General features: G+C 60.5%; 2 protein-coding genes across 6 annotated transcripts; both read right to left on the bottom strand.

The window, feature by feature from the left end:
* Positions 1-2,595: 2,595 nt before the first annotated feature.
* LOC140691890 (heat shock transcription factor, X-linked member 3-like) lies at positions 2,596-4,291 on the bottom strand. The gene is made up of 2 exons (XM_072956258.1): positions 3,719-4,291; positions 2,596-3,302 (listed from the first exon to the last, which is right to left on the bottom strand). Exons 1-2 carry the CDS (start codon positions 4,211-4,213, stop codon positions 2,778-2,780), a joined length of 1,020 nt encoding a protein of 339 aa, XP_072812359.1. The 5' UTR covers positions 4,214-4,291; the 3' UTR covers positions 2,596-2,777.
* Positions 4,292-8,916: 4,625 nt separating this feature from the next.
* LOC140691738 (melanoma-associated antigen 10-like) lies at positions 8,917-14,145 on the bottom strand. Of its 5 annotated transcripts, none has more exons than XM_072955605.1 (3): positions 14,041-14,145; positions 10,432-10,572; positions 8,917-10,234 (listed from the first exon to the last, which is right to left on the bottom strand). In XM_072955605.1, exon 3 carries the CDS (start codon positions 10,232-10,234, stop codon positions 9,434-9,436), a length of 801 nt encoding a protein of 266 aa, XP_072811706.1. In that variant the 5' UTR covers positions 10,432-10,572; positions 14,041-14,145; the 3' UTR covers positions 8,917-9,433. The 5 variants fall into 5 exon arrangements, with proteins under 5 accessions (XP_072811706.1, XP_072811705.1, XP_072811707.1 ...); XM_072955604.1 differs by lacking the exon at positions 14,041-14,145 and adding an exon at positions 13,706-13,949; XM_072955606.1 differs by lacking the exon at positions 14,041-14,145 and adding an exon at positions 13,706-13,949 and having other exon boundaries at positions 10,432-10,532.
* Positions 14,146-16,094: the final 1,949 nt, after the last annotated feature.

Genomic DNA, 16,094 nt, shown 5'->3' with positions numbered 1-16,094 from the left:
AGCAGGGGCGGGGATCTGTGGGGCCCCTTCTGTCCTCCCTCAGCGTCCTCAGCTTGAGCCCCATCAGGTCCTGGGACGCCCCCTTGTTGACCCGAGCCCACACCCTCACACCAAGGCCCTCACTGCCCTGAGACCCCCCAGGGGAGTCTCTGGACTCACATGAGGCCACCAGGCCCAGGGCTTCCCAGGACTGTGGACGCCAGGGGCTGAGATGGATTCCATGGGTTCCCTCAGCCCTCCCTCTGCTCCTCACCTGGACTCCTGGCTGGGCCTGGACACCTCCCTCTGCCCACCTGAGCTTGGTCCCCTTGGACTCAGACCCTCCAGAGCCAGGACACCAGAGAGGGAAGCAGGGATGAGGGGGTGGGGATCTGATCCTTGCAACCCTGCCTGGGGTCTCCCAGGGGTGACCGCAGAACCGACCTGGATGCCTGCAAACCGAGTCCCCACACACGGTTCTACCTTGACTCCTGGCAGCGCTGGGCTCCTTCACTAGCAAACCTGAAGCCGGCCTCCCTCACCCAGGCCCTCACCTCACTCACCTCCCAAGGTTGGGGCATCAGTGCCCATCACATCTGGACCCCGAGCCCAGGGGTTTCCGAGGGCTGTCGGGGGTGGGGCGGAGGTGGATTCCCTGGGGGCCTCAGTCTCCTGTGTCCTCACCTTGCCTCCTGACAGGACTTGGGAGCCGCCCTCTACCCTCCTGAGACTGCGTCTCTCAGACCTAGCCTCTGACTCCCCGAGTTCACTGAAGAAATGGGGGCCGGGGAATGATCAGCCTGACAGCCCCGCCCGGGGGTCCCCAGGATTCTGGCGCGGGGCCGATTTGCATTCTTAGGGTCCCTGTGTTGTGGGGTGGTTGGACCCCTCTGTCCTTACCCCGGAGGGCCCTCACCCACCCTCGCACACAAAAGCTGCAGTCCCAGCAAAGATGCTGGAGGGGACCTGCCTCCTGGTGACCGTGAAGGGGCAGAGAGCAACACACCTTCCCTCGCGGGCTCCCCGACAACTAGCCTGACTTCGTAGACGGTCTATTCGAAAGACTTACCTTTTCCTGAAGAGGCTGAGCAGTGGCAGGGGAGTTGCGGATCCCTTGGGTTGATGACTGGATAATGGTACGTGTTCCAGAGCCGTGATTTTCACTTGTTAATTCTCATCCATAGTAAGAACTACATTTTTCATCTGCAGCTACTGTGCGTGTATCTATATCATGTCTAGACTGTATGTGCTTATGTACACGTACATCCACACACCACACACATGGACCAAACATGCCACGTGTGCCCCATGTGGAAACCTGGGCAGTTCCCAGACACAGGTGCCTGCCCTGGGCCCTGAGGCGCGGATCCCCGTCCCCTTGCGGGAGCCCTGAGAGCCCACCGGACCCGAGGGCACCATGCTTTGAACTACAGGCCTGCCGCCTGCCTGACACCCCATCTGCCCAGGGCAGTGAGCCTGCAGGAGAACGTGGGCCCCCCAGTCGGCTGGGAGAGAAGCCGAGCAGAGTGGGCAGGAGGAAGTGGGAGCAGGGCCCCAGCCTGAACACAAGAGCAGACTTCAGAGGGCCGAGCCTTTACCCCCACGTCCAGGAGCCTTCTCCATCCTCACACCCTCTGTCCTAGACCCAGACCCGCCTCCTGGGGCCCCGTCTCCATTTCAGGATGGATGGTGATCCCGCGGGGCTGGGACAGGCCACGTGGGCAGAATCCGGTGTCAGGCTCTCCTGAGCACCGATGCCTGGCTTCCCTGTGTTCTCAGCTACGTGGCATGAGGCACCAGCTGGTAGGACAGCGTGCAGGACAGCTGGGGCCCCCGTGAGTGTTGGCGAGTCGGCTCAGACCAGTGGGGCATCAGGGGACATCGGACTCAGAAACAGCACCGTCTGCCTCGCAGATGACTCTCGCCCTGTTGTAAAGTGTCCCTTGGCTCGCGGAGCCGGTGTGTTAGACGTGCCGCACGGCCGCTTCACGTGCCAAGAAAGGGTCCTAACTACAGCCCTGATGGAAGTGAGCAGTGCTGGTGTTCGCCTGGTGGGAGATCTTTTATACATTTGTGGGGGGTTTGGTCACTTGAGAGTAGGGATTCCAGTGGTTGTTACCTTCGAGGGTGATGGGCTTCCCCCCAGGCATTTGACTGCAACCCCCCGTCTCTTCGGAGCCAGGCTGCAGCGCTCTCAGCCCTTGGTGGAGGGGGTGGCCCTACGTTTCGGCGGGCCTCTGTGGGGGGAGGGGGCCCTGGATCGGGAGCTGGAGACGCTGAGCTGCTGGTCAGAAACTTCTGGCATCCTTGGGGGACCCAGGAGGAAGACCCTCCTGCTCCGGGATGCATGAGTAGTGGGGGGGAGACACCCCCGAGGTCAGAAGCCAGGCTGTCTGTCCCCTGATGGGCAGGCCCGGCCCAGGGGACCAGACCTTCCTGGGCTCGCCTCAGTGCTCGCTCCCCACCTCCTTGGGCGGGTGTCCGAAATGCCACAGCTTCAGATGAAAGAGGCCGATGGGGACCAAAGCCTGCCCCCGGCCGGGGTCTCCAGCCTCCGCGGGCTTATCTGGTGAGACGTGTGCGGAATCGAACGCGAGAAAGAACACGGACCCGCGGTTCTCGCAGATTCTTTATTTAGCCCCGGGGAGTTTTGCTTGTCTTTATTAAAGCCCAAAATGTTCATGGTTACAGGACGGTGCTCTTCGTGTGTCTCTAGTGGTCTGTGAGCTCAGGGCTTTGGGTTGTCCTTGAACCGTTCGCAGAGAGCACACTTGTAATCTGAAGAGCCCTCGGGCTCTTCATCTGCCGCGGGCCTCCTGGTTGGGGGCCATGAGCAGAAGGGCCGCGAGCAGCATGCAGTAACCCGTGTTGCACGTGGACACCACCGAGCTGGGATCGGGGCAAACGGGGGGGCTTCTGGGCAGCTCCCCTGCACCGTCCCTTCCGGCAGTAGCCGGGGGCACTAGCGTGACATTCCTGGAGGTGCCCTCCCCACTCGGGCCGCCCTGCTCGCTGGAGGGACGCTGCACTACCACCAACCTGGCCACCCGGCCGGCAGACAGGACGCCAGGGAGCATGAAGGCCCGGATGCCGCTGGGCACCTGAGCACGGGGGGCTTCCCTCTGGGTCTTCCTGTCGGCATCTTTGGTGGAGTCATTCTGATGGAAAAACTGGGTGCATCTCATAGGTGGGGCGGCTTGCTTCTTTCTCTTTGGGGTGGTTGCGCTGGAAGCGGGCCGAGCAGTTGCTCTCGGGTCACCTTTTCTCCACATGTTCTCGATCAGCAGGGGCTTCTCTCTCTGAAAGTTGCAGTTGTGGTAGATCTGAAAGGACATGAATCATTCTCGTCATTTCGGGGGAAATATTCACTCCTCCCCGCCCACCTCCATCATAAAGGTCTTGTTTGACTGTGGAGAAGAGGTCTTTTTAAATTCCTGGCAAGGTTTATTTCGCCCTGGAGTGTGCGCTCACTAAAGCTACGTGGTGCCTGGGCTGAGGTGTCACTCTAGCTCCCTGACGTGAAGTGGCCCCTGGGTCTTCGGTCACACCCGCAGGGCATCTCTAAGGGGCGAGCCTTACATGACACGCCGGACTGCCTCAGCCTTCATTCAGTACTGGCTCGCAGGAAAAAAGTCCCCCTCGGGAATGAACCCCGTTCAGCACATCACTCATCCGCTCAGGACTGGGAAGCTGTTCCAGGAACAGAGAACTCGGGAGACGGAAGGGCTGTCTACGTTACCATCAGCCTTTTCTTCCCCGGAGAGCGACCCAGAGTGCCGGGCAGGTGTATTTTCCTGAACCCGTAGAGGTTCAGTTGGCGGATGAAGCTCTTCAAGCTGTCTGTTTCAAAGATCCTGTCTGCGCCGCGCCGGCGAAGAACCTCCCGCTGGAAAAGGTCTTCCTCGATGATCAGCATGTCTCCCTTGTCGTTCCAGCGCACGGACTTGAAGGCCTCGTCCTCCACCATCATCCAGAGCTTTCTCGGGAAGGAGAGCCCAAGAACACCGTGGGTTCCGTCCACGTTGGCGGGACCTGGGTTTGGGTCCTGTGGTGGCTGGTTGTCTTGGGAGCCTGGATCTTGGCTCTCGGCCTGGTCGCCGGGCTTCTCCAAAATCTCCCTCGAATCCACCTTTGGATCCGGGGATGAACCCGATGGGGCCCCCGCTGGGGGCTCTCCATCAGCTGCGGGGGCCGCCGTGGCCGTATATTCCTCGTCGGGGCTCTGACTCGCCATGCAGCTAGTCTAGACCAGGCACATGCTCTCCCTGAGACCAGATCACTGAGCTCTCAGGGCAGAAGGGCCTTCAGTCTGAGCAGGGACGCCCAGTAAATAGTGTCCGCAGAATTCTAGAATCTCGGTAGCAGGGCAACCAGCGACTTTGGTCATCGTCCTCTTTATGTGTCACGTGAGGTCCCAGAGTTGGTCTGGACAGGGAGCCCTGGCCGAGGGGAGGGGAGGGGAGGGGTACAGAGCCCCCAGCTTCTCTGTTTTCCAGAAGTGTAGGAAGGTATGTTCAAGGTCCCGGCGAAAGGCTCCCATCTGCTGCCAGGCACCTTTCTCCCAGGGGCCAGGCCCTGAGTGGGCGGAGAGACATGATCCTTTTTCCATCCCCAAAGGTTGGGGAGGCCTGTTGCCAGCCTCCGATTTGTTCAAGGGCCAGGCCCTGGCTGGCCCTGGCTGGCCCTGGCTTGGCTGCCACCAAGGCGGCAGGGGTGAGATGGGCCCCGGGCGACTGCACCTCCCGGAAGTGGTGGTCCGAGTGGGCTGGTTGGCCCGGGCTGGCTGGCAGCGCCCGCCACCCTCCCAACAGCTCCTGCCTTGGTCTCTTCCAGCTGCTCCTGCTGGCTGGTCGGTCCAGCTCTGATGGGCCATAAGGAAGTGTCCCGTTCTCCTGCCCCTGGGTCGAGCTGTCCCCAGAGTGGGGCTGTGTGGGAGCGTGTGGGGGCACTCCCCACGTCCCACTTCAGTGTCACCAAAGCACCTGGCACATAGGGTTCCCCCCGTGCCGCGTGAGCGGATGGCCGCATCCTCCCCTGTGCTTTGGAGCCTCCTTTTGAGCTCTGCTGTCCGCAGCCCCACCCCTCTCCAGAGCACATGGGATCCTCTTTAGTGCCCATTTCTTGCCATAGAAACTCCTCGTGGCCCGAGAGCACTCACTTTCAGAACACCTGCCTTAGTCCGCGTCAGAACACCTCCCTCAGACCTCGGATTCAGCCTCCCCTGAGGCTGCTCTAAGGCCCTCTTCCCTCTTCCCTGTCACTGGGGGGGTTAGGCTCCTGCCCTGCCAGATTGCTGGCCTTCCGCTTCCAACTCGGCTCTGCCCTGCTTCTTCCCCTTTGCAGTCCTTGATCTGGGGGTTCAGCATGTATTCTGATCTGTTGAGAGCAAGCATTTCCCTGGTCTGCTCCCAGGCCTGCCCTGCTCGCCTTCCCCGAGCCAGCCCCGCCCCCAGCCCTGGGTCCCCGTCCCGCCGTCACCTCGGTGGCAGGTACACTGAATAATTTTGCCTGCTCTGGGTCCGGTACTTTTCAAGGGGCCTACTCTACAGACTCACTGCCAAGGACAGTTCCTACTTGTTGAGCTAGACGTGACCAACGGAAAGCCCGTCCACGTGTGACTGAAAATAGATGAGGCTCTGGGTGTGGGATGGGACAAGTCCAGCCCGAGAGCCGTCTTCACCACAGATGGCAGGACAGACAGGACAGCGGTCTGGGGGGACACGTGTTCTGTAGCCGCTGTGGTGACTGTTCTTCATAGTCACTGCACAGGGAGAGAGAATGGGACCTGGAAAGGCCCGTCTGCCGGGCTCCTAGGTCCTCATCCCAGCTCTGCCGCTAAGGAGAGGCGTCTGTCCTCTCTGAGGGCCACTCCCTGTTCCAGAAGGGGAGGGCAAGGGGTTCGAAAGAGATTCTCCCAAGGGGCCTTCGAGTCTGAGGGCTGTCGGCCTTCGTGGAGCTCCTAGGCCGAGACTGGAGCTTGGGCGCAGGTCTTTGTGCCTCTAAACAGGTTTACAGAGCACTTGTTCGGGTCACTCCCTCCTGCAGGGACGTGTCCTTAGAGTTCGAACTTCAGTGGAGGCCACGGGGGCGTCTCAGGAGGGGGCCCAAAGGCTGGGACATCGGCGGGCCGATCCCAGCCCTGTGGCCTCGCCTGCCGCCCGCTCCTTCCAGCCCTCCCTCACACCCTGGGTCTGGTGGGCCTGCCCCCTCACAGGTCTGCCTCCCTCCATCCCACGCACCCCTGCCCTCCCCGCCCCCGCCCCCGCCCCGGGCCGGCTGGGCCGTGGCTTTGTGTCGCGCCCCAGGGGTCGCTCTCAGCCATGGCTCAGGACACCTGTTACTCAGATACCAGCCCTCACGACGTCCAAGGCCTGCCTTTCCCAGCCTGGCCCGCCGGCCGCTGCGCCTGCCTTAGCCCCCGGTGTCCGCCAGCCCAGAGGACCCCCAACCGCTCTCCGTCACCGTCCATGGGCCCTGGGCCAGACCCGCACCCAGTCCCCGGCTGCTCTGGGACCCGCCAAGAACTCCCCTGTCTGGGCATGTCCTCAAGCTGCCTCGTCGGGTGGCAATGCCCGTCTCTATCCACAGGCCGCTCTGCATGTTGGGGCCCGGCTTCAAGGCCGGCCCGGCTTCAAGGCCACCTCGGCAGTCGGGTCTTCCTGTGGTCCCAGGCTCCCTCCCAAGGCTCCCACAGCCCGCCTTGCATGTCCAGTCCCAAGGTGGGGTGCTCCTGTCTCCCTGAGAGCTTGGGTGTATCTGCCTCCCCCTCCAGACCCGGAAAGAGGTCCTTGAGGACAGCAGACTAGGACAGGACGTGAACGTGGTCCCCAGCGTATCTTGGAACGAACAAATTTGTATGTCGCCCAGGAGCTGGCTTCAGTGTCCTTGAAAGCAGCTGTGCACGGTCACTGCGACAGTTCGAGCAGGTCGGAGGGCGCCTGCCGTCCCTTGGCGGTGCTGAGCGCTCTGCGGCGCAGCGCCGTGGACTCTTCCCGTCTGACCCGGGGCAGGTGGCAGGGAAGGCCCGGCCCGGGCCGGGGAAGGTGGAGTCGTGGGCCTAGGATCCGCCTGACGGAGAAGTAGAGCCGGCCTGTGGTCCACTGCGGACGCCCGAGCCCACGGCCTCAGCCCAGACTGGGGGCCTTGTGTCTGCCCGGAAGCCACCTGCACCCCACAGGGACAGCAGCAAAGGGGAGTCTTCCTTGTCCAGTGATGACTCATTTCGTAGTTGTCCAAGGCCAAGGAGACCCGGGAAAGCCATCCTTAGAAGCTCAAATGGCACAGGGGCCGTCGGGTGCAATGCACTTTCCAAAGGAGCCCCAGGCAAGCTCTGTTACGGCCGCTCCCCTCCCCCACTGGGGACAGGGAGACGGTGTCAGGATGTTCCCTAGTGTTAACTTTTCTGCAGCTTCTGAAAAGTCTACGTTAGGGATGTTATCCCATAAGAAATGTGGCCTTCAAGACCCAGTCAACCACAATCCCAATCCCAGTCTCAAGCCCGGTCTCGCGCTCTGGCTCTCGCTCTGTCGCTGTGTCTGTCTCTGTGACTGTCTCTCTGTCTCTGTCTCTCTCTGTCTCTGCCTCTGCCTCTGTCTCTGTCTCTCTCTGTCTCTGTCTTTCTCTCCACACCCCCACCCCCTGTGATGACCAAGGCAGCAGGTCAGGTTCGAGTTGGCCAAGAGGGCCCCGGGGAAGGAGGGGACCAGGGCAGGGTGCTGTCGTGTGGGATAAGGGCTGGGACTGGACAGCAGTGCCACCACCTGGCAGGGTCAGCTCTCAAGAAACCGCAGACAGTCCTCACCCTGGCTTTGACTGTCACAGTCACCTTCCTTTCTTGGTCCAGCTTTTACTACCTGGGCCTCAGGATCCTACTTTCTGTCACCCGACAGACACCACGAGGACACTGAGGAGAGAAGTGGACTCTGGGTCAGGAGGTGGGCCGCAGGCTGCGATGGGTGGGCGCAGCGTGGGCTCTAGATGAATTCAGACCAGGGGTCTCGGCCCCACCCCGTCACTTACTAGCACGTGATCCTGGGAAGGTTCCCGAGCCCCACGACCTCAGGGTCTTCATCTGTGCAGTGGGCGGGTGTGAGGAGGCCCGTCCCGCAGGACTGCAGGGGTGCGTGTGATGTGCGCCAAGCACCTCGCGCGGGGCGCGCTGCCTGTTGGAACCGCGATGATTGGCAGGTGCTTCTGATTTTCTTTGGCCCCAGACCCTCCCACTCCCTCCTCTGGCACTTGGCTGGTTGGTTTGTTATCCAGGTCATGTTAGAGAACACGCAGCTCAGTAGGATGTGGAAGAGCTAATCAGCCAAAAAGCATGTCTCCTAAATGAAACTAAGTAAATTCTCCCGATTAGAGGCTAGGTTACACTGAGGGGTGGGGGAGGGTTCCCAGCTGGACTCAACACCGAGCTCCTACGAAGGGAGTCAAGGAACAACCTTTGCCCCCTCCCAGCCGCCCTTCCATCCGAACTGTGGCTTCTCAAACCCAAAACACGCCTTCTTCAAGTCTGGCCGCCGCCACCACCCGGCTTCATTACCGTCACCTCCCACAGAAGGAAGCCCAGCTTCCCAAAGCCCCCACCTGCCCTGGCTCTGCGCACTTGCACTTGGGTGCTCTCTCCCGGACCCCCTCCGCCTCGCCGCTTCTTTCCCTTGTTCTGTGGGACTTCAGGGACATGTCACCATCTTCCTGATGTGACTGGGCTCCTAGCCTGTCCTTCTAGGTGTGGGGTGTGTCTTGCTTTTCCTAGTGTCCCCACTAACACAGAGCCCTCCGGACAGCAGAGGCTCGGTGAATGTGTGCGGATGAAGTGAGATGGTGAGCAGGGATCCTGTTGATTCACACTGATTTTCTCCTACTTTCTTAAATAACCCATGGAAACCCAATTAAACATAGGGATATTACACGTATAAAATGACAAACAAGAAGGGGTAAGAAGCAAGTTAATATTTTTACTTTTATTGTTCTAAATCTTCCCTCATCTGTATCATTGCTAATTACTCTCACATTTCCCAAACAATTCTAATTGCAATTCCATATTATGTCATCCAGGATGACCAAAAAAAAAAAAAAAGAGAGAGAGAGAGAGAGAGATTTCAGTCTCCTTTACAGAAGAGGAAAACTGTTGTGTTTGAACTGGATAAGCATACACTCGTTGTGATCACTGTCATTCACAAAGTTAGATACTGAAGCTTATTAAATCTTCTATTAATAGGAACAGCACTGAAAAACACCTACAGGAAACAAAGATCAATTTCCATGTCACCGTAAAGGACGGGAGGAGCCCAGAGATGCTGTACGCCGTGCCCCCCGAGCTGGCCCGGGCCCTCACTCCTTCCAAGGCTGACTGCTCGCTCTGCAAACACAGGGTGAAGGATGGGCTCCCTTCCTGCCCGGCAGGAGAAGCTGCTGGACAGGGGCCTGGAAGGAGCGCGGCTGCAAGTCTGGCTCAGGCCCCCTCTTCCTCATTGCTCACGGCCTCCTCAGACAGGGACGGGAAGGAAATGGGACCCTCACTGTTGAGTCTAAACAAATGCTCCAGGACTTGCAGCTTGCTGGTCTCCGCGTGGGCCCGGGGCCCCCACAGGAACTCGTGGCGAGCGGGATCGCTGTTGGCCACCTGCCGGTACTCCAGGTACCCCTCCTGCACCCACGCTTTGGTGATCAGCTCCCTGGGCTCCCCGTAGATGAAGTGCTCCCTCCCAGGATACACCCCCATGACACCGAGTGCTCCCCACACCTCTTCCTCAGGCACCCCCCCTCCCCCCAGGACGATGACACCCAGAAGTATCACCAGGAGGCCGTTCTTGGGCATGCTCTGCTCACCACCCTGCATCCCATCACAGGTGAGGCCCAGGGTGGGGACCAGGATGTACAAGTGCTCCTTGGGGTCCACCTCCTTCACATCCACCCCAAAGACCAGCTGCATGCACTCAGAGGCCTGGCTGAAGACCGCAGGGAAGTGGTCCTGGTATTCTCTGAGGATACTCAGCATTTCTGCCCTGGTGGTCGGCTGCTTCCGGTGATACTTGAGGAGCAGGAAGCTCACCAGGTCAGCCATCATTGAAAGCTCTGCACCTTGGCGCAGGGACTCGGCACCGGCAGAGTAGGAAGAGGAGACTGAGGAGGAGCAGGGGTACCGGGGGGATGCGGCCCCCTCCTGCTCAGCCTCCAGCTGCTGCACATCCACCAGGCCCTGGGCGTCTCTTGGGTCCTGAAGGTCTTCCACAGCCTGGCGGAGCTCACTCATCTGAACCAGGGACATAATGACAGGTGTTGGCAGCTGACAGGAGTCTGGGCAGCGGTGACAGGTGGGGACCCAGTGGCCTTGTGGGAGGACAAGCTTATCGACCTTCCCAGGGTTTCTAGGGCTGAACGAGGTTTACTTTGGTGTCCCATCTTTGTTGTGGGCGTGCGGGTCCCCTCACCCTTCCCTCGGGCCCTCACCTTGACTCCTGGGAGGACCCGGGACTCTTCTCTCTGTCGCCAAGGCGTGGTTCCTTCAGATAGGATCTGACCCGTCCTCTCACACCAAGGTCCTCACCTCCCTGAAAGCCGGGAGAGAAAGGAGAGGAGGCCCCTTCCCTGCTGTGATTCAGGACAAGGATACCTCTGGTCATTGACTTTGGTTTCTGTGCACAGTTCCTTGTTCACAGCTCCCAAAGCCCTTGGGATGTCCTCAGTGTTGAGAGTGATGAATGTGCTGTTTTTGTTTTTCATGTCAATGAGATGTGTTTGCAAAGCACCTAAAATGGGGCTGGTTGCCAGAAGAGCCAATCATGTGATTAAAAGTTTGGATCTTTTGGCCCCTCCCCAGCACCACCAGGGAGGGGAGAAAGGCTGGAGATTTGAGTTCAATTGCCAATGGCCAATGGTTTAACCAATCGTGCTTATGTAATGAAGCCTCCGTCAAACCCCAAGAGGATGGGTTTGGAGAGCTTCTGGGTTGGTGAGCAGGTAGAGAGCTGGGGCAAGTGGCACTGTCTGAGAGAGCGGGGAAGTCGGCCCCGCTCCCGCACACCTTGGCCCTAGCACCTCTTCCATCTGGCTCTTCGTGACTCATGCCCTTTATGTTCAGCTGGTGATCTAGGAAGTAATACGTTTGTCAGAGACCTGTGAGCCACTCTAGCAAATCAACCAAACCTGAGGAGGAGGGCGTGGCAACCTCTGGAGGTCTTTCAGAAGGACACGTCTTTCAGAAGGACAAGTAACAGCCTCGACTTGTCACCAGCGGTGGAAACCCAAGGAGGAGGGAGTTGGAATCCCCAACCTACAGCTGGCCATTTAGCAGCACAGGGAAGAACCTTGCCTTGCGGTGGGCTTCTGAAGTGGTGGGGGGAGGGCAGTCTTGGAGGACTGAGCCTGAACCAGAGGGTCTGATGCCATCTCTGGCTAGACGGTGTCAGAACGCAGTTGAATTCTTGAACACTCTGCTGCTGTCTGAGAACTGTTGTTGGTCCGGGGAACCTCTCCCCTACGTGGAAACTGGTCCCAGGATCCATTTACACAACATCCACCCCCAGCCCCCCGAAAAAACCAGAAGCACTGGCAGCGGGGATCGGCCCCTCTGCCCTGGGCGGAGGTGCCCTCAGTGCCTGGAGGCCATGCATCTCACTCCCGCCAGGGCCTGCTCTTCCCCCCTGCCCCCACCTGGGATGACGAGTTGACATCTGCCCGTCAGACCCAGACCTCAACTCCCTGAAGACTCCCACCTTCCCACCCAGGATGGAAGTGAGCACGGCACTTAGGGCCACCACTGACTGTTCCTTCCAGGGCTGGGAACACGGGTCAGCTGGACCCGGTGGGGTCCTTCCTCTCCTGAGATGGCGGGGTACATTTGGTCCTCACGGAGAGTCCTTGCCTTGACACGTGGGATATCCTAGGACCGCTCCCTCTGCTGGCCTGATGCTTCCCCTCAGACCAAGGTCCTCACACCCTGAGATACCCCACCCCCAACCACGTGACGGAAGTGATGGCAGGCCCCATCCGGCCAGACCTGACTGGGGACTCCTAGGGCTGAAACAGCTCAAGCCGGACACTGTAAGTTCCCATCTCTTTTGGGGTGAGGGTCTCCTCATGCCCTGCATCCACCCAAAGGGTCCTTTTCCTGAGCCCTGGCACATCCTGTGAGTCCTTCTGCTGCTGACCGGTTGTGGCTCCTTCTGCCAACCTCAGAACTAGGTCTGAATTCCCTGAGAGCCTGGGGCAGAGGTGAGGGGGCAGCACCATTGGCCACTCCTGCCCAGGGACTTCAGGGATGACAGGGGGCAGGGCCGGATTCTGTGGGCTCGCTCTCTACTCTCAGTATCAAGACATTCACATTTACGCCCAGCAAGTCCTGGAACCCTCCCCTCCGCTAACATGAGGTTGTCCCCTGCAGGCCGACACCACCATCGCACTGAGTTTGAGGATAAAGTGGGGAGGTGATGCCTCCTGACTTACACCCGGGCCTCCCAGGAAGGACCAGAGGAGCAAGTTTCTGTTGAGGCCCCCTCTACCTGGGGAGGGGGTCTGCCCAGTCCTACTGGGGGTTCCGGGGAGACCACCCTCTGCACATCTGAGCCACACTCCTCAGACCAGGGACTTCACCTCCCAAGGACCTCTGAGTAAGAGGTCAGAAAACATCTCACCTGGTCACCCTGCTCTGGGGCCTCCAAGACCCAGCACAAGGGCAAAGGCTCCCTCACGGTCCTCACATTGCCCCCTGGTAATTTAGGATTCTGTCCTCTGCCCATCTGACGCCCCGCCCCTCATACCAGGAGCCCTGTCCCTCTGAGACCGGGATGTCAGGAAATGCTGCCTTTGGTCATCCTGCCCTATAGCCCCCCATGGCCGACTCTGTTCCGGGGTGCAGGGTCTCTTGGTCCTCCCTCAGGGTCCTCACCTTGACTACCAGGGGGACCGGGGATACCCTGCTCTGCATACCTGAGGTCCCCCCTCCTTATATTAAGGCCCCAGTCTCTCTGAGACCCGGATGGGGAAGTCGAGACACCAAAGAGCAACGTGTGCTCATCTCGCCCTGGGGCCTCCCAGGGATAAAAGCAGGGGCAGGATCGGTTCGGCGGGTCCCCACTGATCTGGGGTCTCTGGTTCCCTCAGTCCTCCCTCAGGATCCTCACCGTGACGCCAGGCAGGAACGGGGATTCCCACCTCAGCCCATCTGAGGCCCCGCCCCTCAAACCTGGGCCCCATTCCCTCTGAGACGCGGATGTCAGGAAATGTGCCTGTGGTCATGCCACCCTATGATCTCCCAGGAACGACTCTGTACTGGGGTCCAGGGTCCCGCAGTCCTCCCTCACAGTCCTTGCTCACTGTCCTGACAGGCCCTCCGCCCTGCGTTTCCCAAGCTGAGGCTTCGCTCCCCACAGCAGCGCCCCAGTCCCTCCGAGGCCCGGATGCGGAAGTCCCGGCACGCTGCCGTGGGCTCGTCCGGCCTGAGGCCTCCGAGGGCTGACTGCCGGGGTAGATATCTTGGGGTCCCCTCAATTCTGGAGTCCAGGGTGTCCCCAGTCCTTCCTCAGGGTCCTCACCTCGGCGCCCGGCAGGAACTGGGATTCTCTCCTCAGCCCACCCGAGGCCCCGCCCCTCAAACCAGGTCCGCAGTCCCTCTGAGACCCGGATGTCAGGAAATGCTGCCTGAGGTGATCCGGCCCCATGACCTCCCGGGACCGACTCTGTGCTGGGGTCTCTGGTCCCCTCAGGCCTCCCTCAGGGTCCTCACCTTGACGCCCGGCAGGAACTGGGATTCTCCACTCTGCCCCCTTGAGCTCCCCCTCCTTGTACTACATCCCGACTCCGTCTGAGACCCGGATGCGGAAGTCAGGGCACGCTGCCATGTGCTCATCAGCACAGGGCCTACCAGGGCTGACTGCAGGGGTAGATAGCTTGGGGTCCCCTCTATTCTGGAGTCCAGAGTCTCCTAGATCCTCCCTCAAGGTCCTCAGATTCACTCAGGCGGCATGGAGCCTCCCTTCAGCCCACCCGAGGCCCCGCCCCTCAAACCAGGTCCGCAGTCCCTCTGAGACCCGGATGTCAGGAAATGCCGCCGGTGCTCACCCTGCCCTGTGGCCTCCAAGGTGCAACACTGTCCCGGGGTGCAGGATCCCTCCGTTCTCCCTCGGGGTCCTCACCTTGACTCAGGCGGCATGTGATCTCCCCTCTGGCCACCCGAGGCCCCGCCCCTCATCCCAGGACCCCCGTCCTTCCGAGACCCGGATGTCAGGAAGTCAGGACCCCACGAGTGCTCATCCCACCCAGGCCCTCCCAGGGCTGACAGCAGGGGCGGGGATCTGTGGGGCCCCTTCTGTCCTCCCTCAGCGTCCTCAGCTTGAGCCCCATCAGGTCCTGGGACGCCCCCTTGTTGACCCGAGCCCACACCCTCACACCAAGGCCCTCACTGCCCTGAGACCCCCCAGGGGAGTCTCTGGACTCACATGAGGCCACCAGGCCCAGGGCTTCCCAGGACTGTGGACGCCAGGGGCTGAGATGGATTCCATGGGTTCCCTCAGCCCTCCCTCTGCTCCTCACCTGGACTCCTGGCTGGGCCTGGACACCTCCCTCTGCCCACCTGAGCTTGGTCCCCTTGGACTCAGACCCTCCAGAGCCAGGACACCAGAGAGGGAAGCAGGGATGAGGGGGTGGGGATCTGATCCTTGCAACCCTGCCTGGGGTCTCCCAGGGGTGACCGCAGAACCGACCTGGATGCCTGCAAACCGAGTCCCCACACACGGTTCTACCTTGACTCCTGGCAGCGCTGGGCTCCTTCACTAGCAAACCTGAAGCCGGCCTCCCTCACCCAGGCCCTCACCTCACTCACCTCCCAAGGTTGGGGCATCAGTGCCCATCACATCTGGACCCCGAGCCCAGGGGTTTCCGAGGGCTGTCGGGGGTGGGGCGGAGGTGGATTCCCTGGGGGCCTCAGTCTCCTGTGTCCTCACCTTGCCTCCTGACAGGACTTGGGAGCCGCCCTCTACCCTCCTGAGACTGCGTCTCTCAGACCTAGCCTCTGACTCCCCGAGTTCACTGAAGAAATGGGGGCCGGGGAATGATCAGCCTGACAGCCCCGCCCGGGGGTCCCCAGGATTCTGGCGTGGGGCCGATTTGCATTCTTAGGGTCCCTGTGTTGTGGGGTGGTTGGACCCCTCTGTCCTTACCCCGGAGGGCCCTCACCCACCCTCGCACACAAAAGCTGCAGTCCCAGCAAAGATGCTGGAGGGGACCTGCCTCCTGGTGACCGTGAAGGGGCAGAGAGCAACACACCTTCCCTCGCGGGCTCCCCGACAACTAGCCTGACTTCGTAGACGGTCTATTCGAAAGACTTACCTTTTCCTGAAGAGGCTGAGCAGTGGCAGGGGAGTTGCGGATCCCTTGGGTTGATGACTGGATAATAGTACGTGTTCCAGAGCCGTGATTTTCACTTGTTAATTCTCATCCATAGTAAGAACTACATTTTTCATCTGCAGCTACTGTGCGTGTATCTATATCATGTCTAGACTGTATGTGCTTATGTACACGTACATCCACACACCACACACATGGACCAAACATGCCACGTGTGCCCCATGTGGAAACCTGGGCAGTTCCCAGACACAGGTGCCTGCCCTGGGCCCTGAGGCGCGGATCCCCGTCCCCTTGCGGGAGCCCTGAGAGCCCACCGGACCCGAGGGCACCATGCTTTGAACTACAGGCCTGCCGCCTGCCTGACACCCCATCTGCCCAGGGCAGTGAGCCTGCAGGAGAACGTGGGCCCCCCAGTCGGCTGGGAGAGAAGCCGAGCAGAGTGGGCAGGAGGAAGTGGGAGCAGGGCCCCAGCCTGAACACAAGAGCAGACTTCAGAGGGCCGAGCCTTTACCCCCACGTCCAGGAGCCTTCTCCATCCTCACACCCTCTGTCCTAGACCCAGACCCGCCTCCTGGGGCCCCGTCTCCATTTCAGGATGGATGGTGATCCCGCGGGGCTGGGACAGGCCACGTGGGCAGAATCCGGTGTCAGGCTCTCCTGAGCACCGATGCCTGGCTTCCCTGTGTTCTCAGCTACGTGGCATGAGGCACCAGCTGGTAGGACAGCGTGCAGGACAGCTGGGGCCCCCGTGAGTGTTGGCGAGTCGGCTC

The sequence above is a fragment of the Vicugna pacos genome, chromosome X (genome assembly GCF_048564905.1).
Source record: "Vicugna pacos chromosome X, VicPac4, whole genome shotgun sequence".
Lineage (NCBI taxonomy): Eukaryota > Metazoa > Chordata > Mammalia > Artiodactyla > Camelidae > Vicugna > Vicugna pacos.
This window is presented reverse-complemented; position numbering and strand designations above follow the sequence as displayed.